General features: G+C 56.2%; 2 protein-coding genes across 13 annotated transcripts; one reads left to right on the top strand and one right to left on the bottom strand.

Annotated features, from left to right (window-relative positions):
• Positions 1-24: 24 nt before the first annotated feature.
• On the top strand, positions 25-3,734 carry TOR2A (torsin family 2 member A). 2 transcript variants are annotated; one of them, XM_045468314.1, is made up of 5 exons: positions 25-175; positions 745-1,010; positions 1,779-1,954; positions 2,650-2,777; positions 2,954-3,734. In XM_045468314.1, exons 1-5 carry the CDS (start codon positions 25-27, stop codon positions 3,196-3,198), a joined length of 966 nt encoding a protein of 321 aa, XP_045324270.1. In that variant the 3' UTR covers positions 3,199-3,734. The 2 variants fall into 2 exon arrangements, with proteins under 2 accessions (XP_045324270.1, XP_045324271.1); XM_045468315.1 differs by lacking the exon at positions 2,650-2,777 and having other exon boundaries at positions 2,954-3,089.
• On the bottom strand, positions 3,670-16,618 carry TTC16 (tetratricopeptide repeat domain 16). 11 transcript variants are annotated; one of them, XM_045468301.1, is made up of 15 exons: positions 16,372-16,618; positions 15,473-15,644; positions 15,052-15,142; positions 14,758-14,901; positions 13,689-13,789; positions 13,468-13,597; positions 11,155-11,369; positions 10,288-10,532; positions 9,784-9,925; positions 7,549-7,714; positions 6,878-7,020; positions 6,535-6,715; positions 5,024-5,111; positions 4,390-4,624; positions 3,670-4,350 (listed from the first exon to the last, which is right to left on the bottom strand). In XM_045468301.1, exons 2-15 carry the CDS (start codon positions 15,595-15,597, stop codon positions 3,948-3,950), a joined length of 2,409 nt encoding a protein of 802 aa, XP_045324257.1. In that variant the 5' UTR covers positions 15,598-15,644; positions 16,372-16,618; the 3' UTR covers positions 3,670-3,947. The 11 variants fall into 11 exon arrangements, with proteins under 11 accessions (XP_045324257.1, XP_045324258.1, XP_045324256.1 ...); XM_045468302.1 differs by having other exon boundaries at positions 3,670-4,364; positions 4,404-4,624; XM_045468300.1 differs by having other exon boundaries at positions 3,670-4,624.
• Positions 16,619-16,635: the final 17 nt, after the last annotated feature.

Genomic DNA, 16,635 nt, shown 5'->3' with positions numbered 1-16,635 from the left:
AGACCCGGCTCCGGCCTCACCCGTATGGCGGCTGCGACACGCGGCTGTCGGCCCTGGGGCTCGCTCCTCGGGTTGCTGGGGTTGGTCTCGGCCGCGGCCGCCGCCTGGGACCTGACTTCGCTGCATTGCCACTTCGGCGCCTTCTGCGAATGTGACTTCCAGCCTGACTTCCAAGGTGAGGAGCCGCAGGAGCGGGGGAGGGTGGGGGGGGGGGGGCGGCGGACCGGGGAGCCTTTGCACCCAAGGGTTGCGCCAGGGCCAGACCTGGAGGGTAGAACCGAGGGCCGGGACACTCGGACTTCCGGATGGCTGGGGCCGGAAGTGGGCCTGGCGTTGCGGGACTGAGAGCCTGGAGCTCCGGACTTGGGGCGTAGGTTTGAGGAAGCTTTTTGGGGTCCAGGGAGAGCCCTGCCAGGATGGAGAGAGGCATTTGACAGCAGGGCCTTGGGGGGAAGGTTGGGCTTCCACAGGGGAGAAGCCTGCCTCGGGCGTGGTCAGGAGCCTTGGGCCAACCCTGCTGACAGCTCACACCCACTTGGAGCTGAGCTGAGTCAGGTCTCAGGGTGGCTGCTGTAGCCGGAGACCCCAAGGGCCCCACTCCCTTTCTACAGAAGGGGAACGTAAAAATGTCCCGGAACACAGGGAACCCTCGACCGGGTTTCCAGATAGGACTCCTCCCCACCCCCTTCCGTGACAAGCTTGTGTGTGTCCTCAGCTCTGATTCTGCCCTTCTTGTGGCCCTAGGTCTGGAGTGTGACCTGGCCCAGCACCTTGCCGGCCAGCACTTGGCCAAGGCGCTGGTGGTGAAGGCACTGAAGGCCTTCGTGCAGGACCCAGCCCCCACCAAGCCACTGGTCCTCTCCCTGCATGGCTGGACAGGCACTGGCAAGTCCTATGTCAGCTCCCTGCTGGCGCGCTACCTTTTCCGGGGTGGTCTCCGCAGCCCTCATGTACACCACTTTTCCCCCGTCATCCACTTCCCCCACCCCGGCCACGTGGAGCGCTACAAGGTAGGCTGGTGGCATCCTGGGCCACCATTCACCTGCATGTTGGGGTGCCAGACCCTAGGGAGTGAATGAATCCTCAGTCCAGAGAGGGAGAGTCACTTGCTCCAAGCCACACAGCCAGTTGGAGCCCCAGCCCTCAGGACCCATCATGACCAGAGCTTGAGATGGTGCCATTCTACCTGGCAGGGAGTTCTTGCTTTAAATCCTGGCGGGGGAGGGGGGGGGTTAGGGGCAGTAATGGTACCTTCCTGCCAAGGTTGTTGCCAGGGACACGGGATCATATAGTTGCAGGTATTATTTATTGAGCACTTACCTTTGCCAGACAGTCTGCATTATCTTCTTTCTGCAAAGCATAGTCCCAATTTGAGCCTCAGAGGAAGCATTCAGTAAATAGTCGCTCTTACTACTACTATTGTTGTTGATTGCAAGGTACTTTGCAGGCTGATCTGTTTCAGCTGTCAATATTACTGGGAAGGTTCAGGGGGCATAAAGGAACCTTCCCCTTTTATGGAAAGTAGGAAGTATCGGAGAATGAGTCCTGATCAGGCTGACGTAAGGCCTGGGTTTGAGTCTCTGTGAGCCTGCTGACTTGCTCTGTGAGCTTGAATAAGTCTCTCGCTTCTCAGGGCCACAGTTTTGCCCGCAGCCCCATGAAAGGATTAGTTTTTTCTGGGAGACCATACCCTCCTGGGAAGGGGATTAGTTTTGGCCTTGGGAAGAAGTCTGGGGTTAGAGGAGCATCTCCCTCAGATTCCTGCCTCTCCCCTGCAGAAGGATCTTAAGAGCTGGGTCCAGGGGAACCTCACTGCCTGCAGCCGCTCCCTCTTCCTCTTTGACGAGATGGACAAGCTGGCCCCAGGCCTGATGGAGGTCCTGCGACCTTTCCTGGGCTCCTCTTGGGTTGTGTTCGGGACCAACTATCGCAAAGCCATCTTCATCTTCATCAGGTGGGTCCAGCTCTGCAGCAGGATGGTACGGGGACACCTGTCCAAGGTCTCAGCTATCCAGTCTTGGCCTGCGGTCCCACAGCAGAATACCTTTCCTCCCCCCACCCCCAGGCCCAGTTGGGCTTTTCCAAAGCCCCTTACACTCTCACTGTGACACTGTTATTCACATTTTGACATTTTCAAAGCCCATTCCAGGCTCAGTCTTTGGGATCTTCACTGTTTGTTTGTGGAAGCCTGCTAGGTTAAGGGGCTTCCCTCTTTTGTGGCCAGGAGGACACAGACCTGGGAAAAACAGGACTGGAATTCTAGTCCCACCTCTAAGAGTCCTAGCTATGTTTCCTTGGGCAAATCACTTCACCTCTCGGAACTCCCATCTCCTTTTCTGCACAGCAGGGCCAATATCAATGCCTCACTGTCCTCCTAGAGGCCGGGGGAGGGAAAGTCAGTTAAGGGACCCAAAAGTGTTTTGTAAACTCTAAAGTGCGTGGCACATATAGGTGAATTTCCAGGGGTCATGGTTGTAGACACAGGCGCTGGAGAGGGGAAGTGGTGCCTGTGCTATGTTTTCAGTGCGTTTTTTGGCTCCTGCTGCTACTGAGCTGGGTCCCCAGGCTCAGGTTGTGTTAGGGGGCACGTGGGAAGCAGGGGCCATCCTGCCCCTCCTGAGCCGTGGCCTGCGTCCCCCATGGTTTCAGCAACACTGGTGGTGAGCAGATCAACCAGGTGGCACTGGAGGCGTGGCGCAGCCGCCGGGACCGTGAGGAGATCCGCCTACAGGAACTGGAGCTGGTCATCTCCCAGGCTGTGCTGGACAACCCGCACCGTGAGTTCCGCTCAGGAGGCCCCCCCCCCCGGGGTAACTTCAGCAGGTTGGGGCTTTACCCAGGGCTGGGTCTGATGCTTTGCCCACCGACCTGGTACTTCTCAGCCCACACTTTGGCGCTCCGGGGCTGTCCCTGAGCCCAACATAGACCCTTCCCCCATTGTCCCTTCCTGCAGATGGCTTCTGGCGCTCAGGCATCATGGAAGAGCATCTCCTAGACGTCCTGGTGCCTTTCCTCCCACTGCAGCGGCACCATGTGCGGCACTGCGTGCTCAACGAGCTGGCCCAGCTGGGCCTGGAGCCAAGGGATGAGGTCGTCCAGGCTGTGCTGGACAGCACCACCTTCTTCCCTGAGGACGAGCAGCTCTTTTCCTCCAATGGCTGCAAAACTGTGGCTTCCAGGATTGCCTTCTTCCTCTGACTCTCTAGATGGCACCCTTGCCCTCCTGGCCAGGCTGTGCAGGAGAGCCCTGGGGCCTCTTCAGTAGGGACTCTTTTCCTGAGCCTCCTGGAGAGTGAGACCCAGAGTCCAAAGTGAAGATGAGGAGGCATGTTGGCCAGGCCATGGGCCAGGGGGCCAGGGCAGGCCCTGGCCTCTTAACTGCTCTCAGGGCATCTTGGCCTTTGCTTCCTTCCCTAGGGAAACCACTGGTGACCCCAGAACTTCAGTGAGCCTTGACCTTGCCCTCCAGCTTGAGCCTTCTTAAAATGTGAATTGTAACTCAGGGACTGTGGCTCATGGCTGCTCCCTCCCTCTTCAGTCTTACTCTTGGCCCCTTGGTCTGGCACCATATTCTCAATCCTCCATTCCATACCCTATGTCCCAGTATCGTAAAGCCAAGCTGAGACTTCTCAGTCTCTGTGAACAGACGGACACAAGCTGCCACTTGGGCCTAGTTTTTAAAGTTTTTAATTTTATAAGAGAACAAATACAATAAACTTAGCCATGGGACCAGAGGAATGTTGGCTGAGGTATCTAATTGCTCTGGAAGGAGGCTAGTTTGCTGAGTGCCAGTGAGCGTGTGTGTATGGGGGGAGGGGGTTAGAATCTCTTCCATACCCAGCAAGAAGTGAGGGGCTGAAGGGTCCCTCCAGAGAACAATGTAACTGCTAGGGCTGGAGTCCTGGCCAGCCTTGATTTTTCTGGCTGGGGTTTTCTGAGACTTAGGCTCAGGCCCTGGTTACTTCAGTCTTGCTGGAACCTGGGCTCGTGTTCTGGCTCAAACTCTGGGCAGCATCAGTCTTGCTGGGCTTCTGGCATTGGCCCTGAGTGGCCTCAGTGCTGCTGGGGCTCCAACTTGGATCGTAGAAATCCTTGGTCTTGCTGGGACTTTGGATCAGTCCCCAGCACTGGCCCTGGATGGCAGCCTTACTGGGTCCCCAGCTATGGCCATGGGCAACCTTGGTCTTTCTGAACCTCTGCCTTGGGCCCCTAGTGGCCTTGGTTTTGTTAGGCTTTCGTCGTGCGCATCGGGTGGCCTCTGTCTCGCTGGAACTACAGCTCTGGCCCTGGGCAGCCTCCGTCTTGCTGGGCCTCTGGCCCTGGCCCTGGGCGGCCTTCATCTCGCTGGGCCTCCGGCTCTGACCCTCAGCGGCTGCGGTCTTTCTGGGCCTCCGGCTCTGGCCTTGGGCGGCCGCGGTCTGGCTGGGCCTCCGGCTCTGGCCCCGGGCGGCCTCGTTTCCTCTGGGGCTGTGGCTCAATTTTAGGTCTTCCCCGTTCTCCAGCAGGTCTGAGGATTGAGTCTTCAGCAGTGAGGAGATTGAGGATGTCACAGCAGTGCCCGAGGTGCTCTTGTATTCCTGGCAGGTAGTGGACATCTCTGTCTCTGAGGTGGACAGGGTCCTGACTGGGAAGGATGTGCCAAGGGTACCCGTCAGACTGCCCTTCGCAGACAGCTCCAGGAAAAGGAGGTGTCCGTCTCACCCTTGCCTGTGCCCCACAGGCCTTGCGTGGCCAAGGGGAAGGTCTGCCAGATGACACCAGCCCAGCCCTCCTCGGCAACCCAAGCCCTGCAGGCGGGCCAGGGCTGTAGGATAAGCGGGAGACGGTGAGGACCCCCCTCGTGCAGCCCTCACTGAGGGTTCACCACACCCCTTGCAAAGCAGAGTCACACTGCTTTAGAGTCACACCGCTGTAATAAGCAGAGCCCAGAAGCATCTACGGGCCAGAGAGTCTCTGACCCCTGACCTTGGCCCACTCTGCCGCTTTGGTGTACTCAGGGCCGGCAGGAGCGCTGGGGACTTACAGCCGAAGATGCAGCCTGAAGAGGTCTGGCTGAGGTAGCTGTTGGACAGGGACCTCACCTTGCTGGCTGCGGCCTTCGGCTTCTCCTCCTAGGGCAGAGACAGGCAAGGCAGTCACCGGCTGTGGGAGGCCGTGGGCCAGTGGCACAGCTCTGGAAGGAAGACCAGCAGCTTAGAGCTCCTCAAGGGTCCCCAGTTGGGGCTGGGTGGGACAAGGACAGGCTAAGACTGGCCAGGAAGGGGAGTGGGCAGACCAGGCATGGCACTCTGAGAAAGGGAGTGTTTGGGCAGCTGCTTGGGCCTCAGTTTCAAAAGGCAAATGAGTTCAAGTGTGGGACGGGCTTCTGTAAACGGTAAAGTGCTGTGCCCTGGGGAATAGCTAGTGAAGAATGGAGGAATGTTTTTACACTTTACATGCCTCTCCCATTTCATCCTCCCACATATCTGGGAGGGAACTACCCTCTCATGGTCCAGAAACCCAGGCTACGGGTGCCGCAGCAGCCTGCCCGGGACACGCAGCTAAGAAAGCAGAGAGGCGGGGCTTGAATCCGGGCCTGCAGGACGCCACAGCCAGGCGTGTGGCTGCTGGACCCCTCCGACCCACTCACGCCTGCAGGCTGAGGGGAATGGAAGTGAGGACGGGCAGGCGCTACTCTACCTCCCCCCGAGGGAGGGAGCTCACGATGACTTCAGAGGGCACACAAATCAAAGTTCTGCATTTGTGTGTTGCAGCGTGAGCTAAAAAACTAGCGCTGGCTGTTGCCGTTTATGGCAAGGGATGCTCATGGTCCGTTTACTCATTCGTAACGTCTCCTCTGAACACAAGTGTACTCGCATCAGCAGTGGGGCGGACAAATCGTGGGGCCTCCACAGGATGGAATTCTCTACAGCGATGAGAATGAGCAGTCAGCTTAGATGCATCTCACCAACAAGCTTAGTGAAAGGAGTCAGACAAGCAGGCACACTGTATCTGTCCACGGGCGTGAACAGACACGTTCATTTGTGATGTCAGCAGTCAGGACAGCCTTGGGGGTGCACTGGGCTAGGGGAGGGACCTGCAGGGGGCCTGGGAATGTGGTCTTTCAAAAGATAATGGTGTCGTGGGTGTATTCAGTTTGTGAAAATTCATCAGCTCGCTCCCTTAGGATTTGTGTACTTTTCTATATTTACGTTACATTCAATAAAAAAGTTTTTTGAATTGGATTGCAGAATTAAGAAAATCCTGGCACAGCCAGCACACACAAAATTGATGAAGGTGAGTGTGGCCAAGTGTGGGAAGGCCTCCTTGTGAGGGGCCCACATCCTCGTGTGCCCTTCCTCAGGGGTGTACCCATTACTGGTACCATCCCCATCTCAGAGCAGAATGTCCCCAGCCCGAGTCACACGGCTGAGTGGCAGCTCAGAGCCAGACCCAGATGCCAGCCTCCAGCCAATCTGCATCCCTCAGACCTGGCTTGGGGTACGCTCCCCCCAGACCTCCAGGGCCCTAGGCCCCAGCATGTGGCACACTCGCCTGTTTTTCCTCCTTTTGGGGGGTCTCAGCTTCTTCCTTTGGACCTTCTGGCTTTCCCTCCAGGGTCTGGGGGGTGGTGGCCTTGAGCTCTTCAGAGGTCTCGGCCAAAGGCTGTTCCTGCTTCCACCTGAGCTGCAGGGCCCGTGCCTTGTGGCGCTCTCGCTCCCGCTCCCTGAGCTGCCTGCCAAGCCATGGCCCCAGAGCGCTGGGTAAGCCCCCCGCCAGACTCAGCCCACCAGCCCCAGGGGCTGGAGAATGGCCTGAGGAGGCAGTGGGGTAGGAGGAGTCTTGACCCCCAGCCATTTCCCGCTCCTGGCCCAAGGTCCCCACTTGAGGAACTTGCCCCACGATGCCTTGAGGGATGCCAGCCTGCGGGCTGCTCTCCGACACCCGATCCAGCTGCAACCTGGCCAGGTGGGCCGCCTGGCTGCCGAGCACCTCCTCCACCGACATGCCCGGGAAGAGGTTGGTCATCAGTGGGAGCAGCTGCCAGGAAAGAGCCGGGTGTGGGCCAGGGCAGGGGGCGAAGGGTGTGGCGCTGCCCTGCCCTTGCAGAGCCCTTCTCAGAGCTGCCGTGGGAAGCGTTTACAAACTGCGGATTTTAGAGGGCCAGACCTTCTTGCTCCAGAACTGGGAGGAGCCTGTGAGGAGGCCTACCGGAAGAGAGCACACTGACCCCGACCTGGCCAGCCAACTGCATGTGCTGGAACCAGCCTGTGGGGGATTGGCCTCTAAGTGTGTGCCCTGGGGCAAGGGAACTGACTTCTCTGAACCCTACCCTCTTCACCTGCAAACTGGGGGTGATAATAATGTTACCTGTCTCATGGGGTGCTGAAGAGGGGAAACGGCAATGCAAGTTGAAGTGGCTAGAACAGTACCTGGCACACTGTAAGTGCTTGGCATTGGCCGCTGTTAGATTTTCTAGGAAACCAGACTGCTGGGAATAGGGGGTATCTTTAAGCAACAGTGGGTATTGATTCTGGAGCCCGCCCTCCTGGCCCAGCAGGAACCCACCTTAGGTTGTTTGGGGTTGAGGAGCAGGACGGTGGCAACATCCAGGCGGGCCCCCAGAATGTTCTGCAGGAGCTGCCGGCTCCTGGCACGGTGCAGGTAGTACTGGGCCTTCCGGGGGTTGTGCTGGATGGCCACTGAGAAGTGGCTCTCTGCCTTATGGAACTGCCTGCAGGACACAGTGGGTCACAGGCTGCTGTGAGCTGGGCCCTCTGGAGGGAAATAGCAATTGCTGGGCCCCATTGGGGAGTCTGGGGAAAATCAGGCTGGTCTCTGCTCCCCCAACTCCACCATGCCCCTCTGCTCTTCTAACAGTAACACTCTTAATGGCCCCAACACTTAAATGCTAGTATAAGACCCCAATATAAGTGAATGTTTTTTTTTAAATAAAGCTTATTTATTTTGAGAGAGAGGGAGGGGGAGGAAGTGGGGGGAGGGGAGGGGCAGAGAGAGAGAGAATCCCAAGCAGACTCCTTGCTATCAGCCTGTCAGCACAGATCCCAACGTGGGGCTCCATCTCGAGAACCATAAGATCAAGATCTGAGCCCAGGGGCGCCTGGGTGGCTCAGCTGGTTGGGCATCCGACTTCAGCTCAGGTCATGATCTCGCGGTTCACGAGTTCGAGCCCCATGTTGGGTTCTGTGCTGACAGCTCAGAGCCTGGAGCCTGCTTCAGATTCTGGGTCTCCCTCTCTCTTTGCCCCTCCCTTGCTCATGCTCCGTCTCTCTCTCTGTCTCTCTCTGTCTCTCTCTGTCTCTCACTCAAATAACATTAAAAAAAAAAAAAAAAAAAAAAAAGACCTGAGCCAAAATCAAATCAGACACTTAACTGACTGAGCCACCCCGGCACCCCTCTAAGTGAATGTTTTTAATATCTACGAGTAAGGAAGACCCTTCTGAGAATGTCACAAACCCAAGAGCTAAAAAGGAGAAAATTAATTTGACTACGATTTAATCCCAAATTACCGAGTAGCAAAACCACCACAAAGGAAAGCTAATAAATAGGAGAAATACATTTTCCCACAGAGGCAGACGATAATTTTCCCAGCCTACAAAGAACTCTGTAACAACAACAAAAAGTTTTAAAGAGCAATTTGTCATTAAAAAAAAAAAATCTGGTTGGGACCAGCCATAATGATGAACACGCACAAAAGGTGCTGCAGTGCACTAGCCATTTAAACTTGCAACATAAACGAACGAACTCAAGAGTGTTTCTTTGCCTACTGCATTAGCAGAGTTGAAAATAGTCTTAAAAAAAAAAAAGAAAGAAAAGAAAAGAAAACAGTCTTAACACCTGGCACTAGGGAGATTGGGAAAATGAAGACTCCTTTCCTGGGGGAAGTTTACAGCAGCTTACTATTTGTGGAGAACAATTGGATATTATGGTTTTCTTTCTTTTTTTTTTTTTTTTAAGTTTATTTCTTTTGAAAGGGAGAGGGAGTGCTAGTGGGGAGGGGCACAGAGAGGGAGAGAGAATCCCAAGTAGCCTCTGCACTATCAGCATGAAGCCAAGGAGGTGGGGCTCAATCTCACAAACCGTTGAGATCAAGACCTGAGCTGAAATCAAGAGTTGGACACTCAACTGACTTGACCCACCCAGGTGTCCCAAGATATTGTTTTAAAATGTTAAATGTTCACACCCTTTAACACAACAATTTGGCTTCCAGCAATCTAACTGTGGCATTCCTAGTATAATGCATGAAAATGTATATCTTGGGTGCTCATTACGTTATGTATAAAAACAAACAAACAAACAAACAAACAAACAAACAAACAAAAAAATCCCAGAAAACAGCCCAAATATTCATCAGTAGAAAGTTGTCTAAAGAAATGAATTGTGGTACTTCCATAGAATGGAATACCATGCAAATAATAAAGAAGAATGATATAGTCGCATATATAATAAGATCGGAAGTCAAAAGACAGTTTAACGTTATTTCATTTTGTAAAATGGTACTAATTGTTAATATATACATAGGAGGGGCGCCTGGGTGGCTCAGTCCGCTAGGGCTCTGATGGTGATCAGATGGTGATCTCACAGTTCCTGAGTTTAAGCCCCACACGGAACACTGGAGATATTTTATAAAAAGCGCAATTACCACAACAATATTCTGAAAAAAGTGACTAATTTTTCACAAAAACTTGCCTGGGAGAGCAGAGGATCTCGACCCAGGGTCCCAGCAGGCGGCCTCGAGCCATGCCCCCCAGCGCCACGGGGTCCCGCCCACAAGTCACGCACCTGCTCCTATGCTCGCAGAAGCCCATCTTCTCCTGCAGCAGGCCCATGCGGATGTTGGCACCCTCGTCCTGTGGGCTCAGTGCCAGCGCCTGCTGGTAGTCCGCCTCCGCAAAGGTCAGGTTGCCCAGCTGAAAGAAACAATCTGGGGCCCAGGGACCCGGGGACAGGGGGCTGAGTGGGTCCTCAAGCCCAGTGCCCAGGAGCCCCAGCCCCGCTTCCCCACCCCCAGGGGATCCCGAGACTGGTGGCTATGAACTCCCGTGGGTGGTGGAGGGCACCTGCCGGTGGTGGAGGGTGCCTGCCGAGGTTTGCCTTGCCTCGGGGCACCTTTTACCAGTAGCCTGATTCTCAGCAGTTTGAATAGACTGTAGCCCTTGTCTAAGGCAGCACTTCCCAAAGTGTGTCCCCAGGGCACTGAGGCTCTCTCCCTCCTCCCGTCCTCCCTCCTTCGGGGGCCTCAAGTGCCAGCCCGGACTTAGAGGGGCAGGTGCAGCCCGCGCTCACCCCCACGGTTGATGTACAGGCCTTTCTCCTGCTGCTCGTCCCTGAGGGCTTTGTTGAGCAGCAGCACCCCCTCCTGGTAGGCACCCTGCATGTAGCAGTGCACCGCGAAGTCGTTGTAGGCCAGCAGCAGCTGCCGCTGCGCCTGCTGCGCCATGTCCTCCTGGCGCTCGCTCATCATGTCCAGCGCCTTCAGGATGTCCTCCACAGCCGCGTCAAACTCCCAGAGGCGGCGGTACATGATGCCCCTGCGGGGGAGGGGCATGAGGGCCAAGGCACCCCCACCAACCGGGGTGGCCAGCCAGACTGTTGGCCACTCTGGACCATCTTGACCGGGGGAGGTGGCGTGAGGGCCCCCCTCCTCGGCCACTAGCTTAGATGTGGGGCGGGCTCTGGGTTACCACCTGGATAACCTGCTGGTCACTGGTAGTTTTGTTTTACTCAAAAATAGCTTCCACCTTTATTTTTGGGAAGCAGGTGCATGCCAACCTCTATGCAAAAGGCCTTTTTGTATGTGGGGCGGATGTTTTACCCCACTGTTTATATGCACAAACCTAGGTTCAAGGAGCTTAAACGGCCCCAAATCGTGTACTGAGTCCTGGGCGGGGGGAAGATTCAAACCCAAGCCTGTCCACTGAGCTGGGCTGAGCCTGCCAGCATGGATGCTCAGCAGGCCTGGGGGCCAGAATTCCCAGCCTGCCCCTCCTCTAAGGGCGAGAGCAGCTACAACCTTTTCCCCAGCTTTGACCCTAATGGGTTGTAGGGAAAGGTTATTAGAGACTACATGGGGAAACTGAAGCCTGGGGAGGATCAAGGCCTCTCCTGAGTCCACACAGCACGATCCAAGATGGGCACCTCCCCACACAGTACCGGAAAAGAAAGAGGCCTGGATCCAGAGGGTTGTTCTCGATGGCACAGTTGATGCGCTGCAGAGCGTAATGAAGCTTGCCCTGCACGGCTAGGATCCCGGCATCTTGGCGAGCCTGCTGGGCTTGGTCCACCATCATCTTGAGCAGCACCTTGGCCTGCGGGTGCTTGGGGTCCAACAGCAAGGCTCTGTGCAGGTCTCGATAGCAGAGGCTGGGCTGCAGGGGGCCAAGGATGGCATCAGGGCCGCAGGCTCAGCTGAGCTCCGACCTGTCCCGTGGTGAAAGCACACCTCCAGGCCTATAGGGGCCTTTCTCTGGGCAGGCAGGCACCGTGTGCCCCATCCTCAGTGTCCCTGCATTGCTATTCCGCCTTCTGTTTTTTGCCTCCTGAAGGAAGCAGGGAGCATTATGGGAAAATCCCATCCCAGGCCCCATCCCTGCTGGTCCCTCTTCAGATGTGACCTCAGGTGAGCCAGGTCAGCCTGAGTGGTTTCTGCCGTAGAATGGGGCTGCAGATGCCTCCTCCTTGGAGAACTTCTTCAAAGCTCACTCGAGGTGGGTGGAGGGTGTGTCCTCCTGACCGTGACTGTCATTTCCTCCCTATCCTCCCACGCACATGCCTTCCCCAACTCCCCTGACCTTTAAGCCCAAGACCGCTCTGGCAAGGAACAGATACAGACCTGGGCACGAACAGAAAACATCCCCAGGCCAATACCTTCCACTGGGTAAGCAAATCTGTCAGTGAGTCAACAAACAGTTTTAGCAAGCATTATGTGTCCTGTAGGGTAATTGGTTGGAGGGTGAGCACAGCAAACAGTGTGGACACCAGGTGCGAGTGGAAGTCAGGAGGAGGAAGATGACAGAGGCAAGGGACAGGGCTTTGGAGCAGGGGGGCTTGGGTTCAAAGGCAGCACCAATGAGAGCTGGCTGTGTGACCTTGGACAGGCCCTCTGGACCCAGCTCCTCATCTGTGAAAAGAGGACAATGGGTTGTATCTAAAGGGGGTTACCTCGAGTCTTAAAGACAAGCATGGGTCAAGTGCTTTGAAGGTGTGTACATATGACAGAGGTGGAGGTGGCAGGAGGGGCTGAACTCCCACAGTCAGCAATTACTGATAATTACAATAATTATGAGTCTCCTGCCTCGGGAGGAGACTCTCTCACTGAGTCACTGTGGGGCCCAGAAGCCCAGACCCCAGCACGGAGAGGCTCAGGTTTCCGGCTACCCCCAGGATGCACCACCTGGTGACTGAGGTGAACCCGCCCTGACCTTCCTTCGTCCCCCCGAGTTCCCTCACTCCCATGCACCAGGCCAAGCAGAACACCAGGCATTGTTCTGGATCCTTCCCTTTCCCTCAAGCCCTCTCACGTCCGTCTCTGTTCCTGCCTTCCAAAGGACTGTGGGACTTGCCCCTTTCCTGCCACCCCTACCTTCCTCTCCAGCTGGACGGCACCCAGGCTCCCGGCCTCCCGACCTGCCCCTCCAGCCCAAACTCCACCTGGAGCCAAAAGGATCTTTTGAAAGCCCGCTGCCCCAGGGAGCTCCCCTCTGAGGCTCCTGCTTCCCCAGGAAGAAGTCAGGGTCCTCTTCAGGTCACAAGACCCTGCCTGATGCCCTCTCATACCTGCAGTCCCCTCCTCTCTTGTGACCCCAAGTCTCCCTTGCCCCCAAGCTGTTCCCTATACTGTCTGGCCCCATGCCCAGTGCAGGGCTCCTAAAATGTTCACTGAGGCAAAGAAGGAGAGAAAGGGGGTGCCTGGGTGGCTCAGTTGGTTAAGCATCCGACTCTTGGTTTTAGCTCAGGTCACGATCTCATATTATGTGAGTTCGAGCCCTACGTCAGGCTCTGCACCTAGGCGGAGCCTGCTTGGGATTCTGCCCTTCCCCTGCTCATGCTCTCTCTCCCTCTCAAAATAAATAAATAAGCATTTAAAAAAAAAAATAAGAAGACGAAGGGAGGAGGAAGGGCTGCCTTATCTAATGGATCCTTGGGTGCCCCCACACTCATGAAATCATTCTTTGTGTAATTATCTGCTTAAGGACGTCTCCCCTGGGCTGTGAGTTCCATAAGGGCAGGGATGGCATAGGTTTCTCACCCTGGGGTTTCTGAGGGCCGACACAGGCCTGGCACAGAGCCAGAGCTGAGTGACAACAGGACAACTATGCTGAGTGGTCAGTGACGGCTGGGGACTCTGCCCGGAGAGGACAGTGTCGCCACCACATGGACAGCTTAGCGGCCTCCTGTAATTGCAGGGTATGCTGGGGGCACCCAGGCAGGGGGAGGGCCACCCTCGCCCTGCCCTCCCTGCTCTACCTTCTGGAAGAAGTTGTAGAGCCTGGCCCGGAGGATGTAGACGTCGGCATTGGTCGTGCCAAGCTGCACCTCCTTGGTGACGAGCGAGAGGCAGTCCTGGTGCCGTTTGAGGGCCAGGAGACAGGCCATGCTGAGGGCAGGGGGCAGAGGCACTCTGTCCGCAGGGCGAGAGGGGCAGGAAGGGGCTGCCAGGGGAACAAGGACACATGCCGGGCACTCACCATCGGTAACGGAAGCTGGCTTTCTCGGGCTGGAGTGCAGAGGCTTGCGAGAAGATTTTCAGGGCATCCAGGGAGGCACGCTGCTCGAGCAGGCACTGGCCCTGGGGACACAGGGGGGAGTCACTCCTGCTTGAAACCCAGCAGCACCTATCAGTTGCAGGGGGCACCACTGGGGCAGGAGAGAAGAGAGATAAGAGACAGAGACACAGCCCTTCAGATCTAGGAGAAAATTCAGGGGACAGAGACACAGAGATAGAGAGACAGGGACAGAGATGGAAAGAGATACAGGGCTAGGGAGACACAGCAAGAGAATCATACAGTTGACAAAAACACAATACAGGGGCACCTGGGTGGCTCAGCGTCAGTTGGTTAAGGGTCCGACTTTGGCTCTGGTCATGATCTCATGGGTTGTGAGTTCAAGTCCTGCATCAGGCTCCACCCTGACCATGCAGAGCCTGCTTGGGATTTTCTGTCTCCCCCTCTCTCTCTGCCCCTTCCTTGTTCATGCTCTCTCTCTCTCTCTCAAAAATAAATAAACATTACAAAAGAGAGGGACAGCAATACAGAAACAGGAACAGAGAGAAACAGCAAGCCTTGGACTTTGTTGGTATTTTGTGACTTAATACTTTCGTCTTGAACTGTGAATGGGGAATGCTCTTACCTTTTTAGTGCTTGAGCCTCTCTAGACGCTAGGTTTGTGTGGCCCAGTACAGTAGCCACCAGCTTTGTGTGGCTGTACAAATTTAAATTAATGAATTAAGTAAAACCAAAAAATTAGTTCCCCGGTCACACTGTATCTCAAAGGCTCATCAGTCCCAGGTAATCATTGTAATCAGACCACTGTAATCATTGCAGAAAGCTCTCATTGGGCGATGTTGCGAAACACTTTACCCAGCTCTGGAGGTGGGAGAGGCCACGAGAGGGGCAGCAGGTACAGATGGGACAAGAAGGTCCCTAGAGAGGCGGAGCTGGTCCCTGGAGCAACGAAAACCCCCACAGCTGAAGGGAGAGCCAACAGGCTTGGGTGTGAGGCGGGCGCCCTGGGTGGGCCTGCGGCAGCCCCAGGCACCTGCAGGTAAAGGACGAAGGTAAGCCGCTCCAGGCATTTGGTGTTCTCCGGCTGGAAGGAGTAGGCCCTTCGCAGGTTCAGGGCGGCCGAGGAGAAGTCACAGAGCTGGATGTAGGCCTCGGCGCGTAAAGCATAGAAGTCTACCTGAGGGAGAGAGGACCCAGGCTGTGTCCCCTCCCCACCGTCCGCTGAGGCCTGATGCTCAGTTACCAGAAGGGACCGAGAGAAGGGGCCTGGCAGGTTCAACGGTGAGGGCAAAGTGTGTGTCAGCAACCGCCCATGCCCACCGCTCACCAGCTGGGAGTTCAGGTGGAGGGCGCGGGAAAAGTACAGCACGGCCATCTCCCAGTCCTCTCTCTCCAAGCACTGCTGGCCTTGGTGATAGCTGTGGGGGGGGGGGGGGCAGGAAGCAGAGGGGCTGGCCCTGACTTTGGCCAGCCCAGGGCATACAGCTGCAGCTGCAGGTGGCTTGGGAGGAGGGAGGCTTGGGTGGAGAGACAGGGTTGGGCAGGTAGACAGACACCCAGGGAGAGGAGGCTGGCCTTCTTGGAGCTCATCCAGGCCACCATCTTCAAGTGCTGATGTGGGAGAGCCCTGTTATACAGTTGAGTTCACTGAAGCCCAGAGAGGGAGAGTAACCAACCCAAAGCTGTAGGGCACGTCACTGGCTGTGCAGAGTAGGAACTTGGGACCCTGGGACAAGGTAGTCACTCACTACTCCCTGACTTTGAGGGGCACTGTTAATCCCGTGGCCTTTGGCTTTACATCATCAATGTTCTGGAACACCTGGCTGGTCCCAAAGATGCGCTGTAGGGTTCCTTTGGGACTGGATTCACCCATGGCTTTGAGACGTGCTGTGAGGGAGCCGGGTCAAGTTCCAGAGCATCTAGAACCAAGGGACAGCAAGTTGGGGGGTGGCCTCAGAGATGACCTCTGCTCCACTGACACTCTCTCCTCAGGTGTTTTACAGGATGGACGAGGGCTGGAAATGAGGCTGGTAGGAGGCCTCCAGAACAATTTGGGTCCTGGTGGCGCTCCTAGCCCCCTTCCCCTTAGGGATGTTCCAATTTCTCTCCAGTCCTGCTTCTCTCCCTCTCCTATGGTCAAAGTCAAGGGCCAGGGTTCTCGTACACACACTGCCCTCTGCTCTCCTCCTGGTTCCCCTCAGTTCCAGATCCATCTCCTGACACCCAACACTCTAATGTGTCCAGCTGAGGCCCCGCCCCAAGCTGCAGGCCCAGGAGGTCCTGCAGCCCCTCTGGTTATCCTGTGGGACTCTCATGCCCAGCAGGCCAAATTGAGCACTTCCTGCCCCAGGCTTTCCCACCTCGGGGAGTCCACCTCCGGTCCTGTCTGCCTCACTTCCTTAAGATCTCTTAGATCCCTTCTCTTCTCTCATCCTCTCGTCTGGGTCGATGCCATCTCTGTCCGGTCACCAGCTCCGACCACCTCTCCGAACTCCCCACCGGACACAGGTCCCAAGCCCTCAGTTCTCTATGCAGCGGCCAGGGACTTTAATGAATTGCACAACTGATCCTGCCTCTCCTCTCCTGTGCTTAAAACCCTTCCAGAGAACTCAGCCTTGGTCTCTTCCCTCCCGACCCTCTCACGCACCTCTCTGGAGTTTGTTTTGAATTCCCTTCCGGGAGGACCTCCCGAGGCCCACCCCTGACGTTGCTAGGCACCATCTCCAGGACGCCCACGGGCTCCGCCCCTCTGGCCACGCCTCCGGGGTCCCTGGGTTGTTAGAGCCGGGTAGAGGTTAGCAAACTTATGGGCGGGGGAGGCTGAGGTACGTCAGGGAGAGGACTTGTCAGGTTTCCGCAGCCAGGCAGGGCCACAGCAGGGGCCAGAGCAAGCCTCCCTCCTCCCAATCCG

Source organism: Leopardus geoffroyi, chromosome D4, assembly GCF_018350155.1.
Source record: "Leopardus geoffroyi isolate Oge1 chromosome D4, O.geoffroyi_Oge1_pat1.0, whole genome shotgun sequence".
In the NCBI taxonomy this organism is placed as follows: domain Eukaryota; kingdom Metazoa; phylum Chordata; class Mammalia; order Carnivora; family Felidae; genus Leopardus; species Leopardus geoffroyi.
Note: the sequence above shows the minus strand (reverse complement) of the source record. Positions and strands in the feature narration are given on the sequence as shown.

Excerpts from the sequence above, each read along its gene's own strand:
- TOR2A (XM_045468314.1), top strand. The coding sequence starts at position 25 with ATGGCGGCTGCGACACGCGGCTGTCGGCCCTGGGGCTCGCTCCTCGGG. Across the intron at positions 1,011-1,778 it reads GCCACGTGGAGCGCTACAAG|AAGGATCTTAAGAGCTGGGT; the intron begins GTAGGCTGGTGG and ends TCTCCCCTGCAG. Across the intron at positions 2,778-2,953 it reads TGTGCTGGACAACCCGCACC|ATGGCTTCTGGCGCTCAGGC; the intron begins GTGAGTTCCGCT and ends CCCTTCCTGCAG.
- TTC16 (XM_045468300.1), bottom strand. The coding sequence starts at position 15,597 with ATGGGTGAATCCAGTCCCAAAGGAACCCTACAGCGCATCTTTGGGACC. Across the intron at positions 14,902-15,051 it reads TCCACCTGAACTCCCAGCTG|GTAGACTTCTATGCTTTACG; the intron begins GTGAGCGGTGGG and ends TCTCTCCCTCAG. Across the intron at positions 5,112-6,534 it reads CCCAAAAGGAGGAAAAACAG|GAGGAGAAGCCGAAGGCCGC; the intron begins GCGAGTGTGCCA and ends TCTCTGCCCTAG.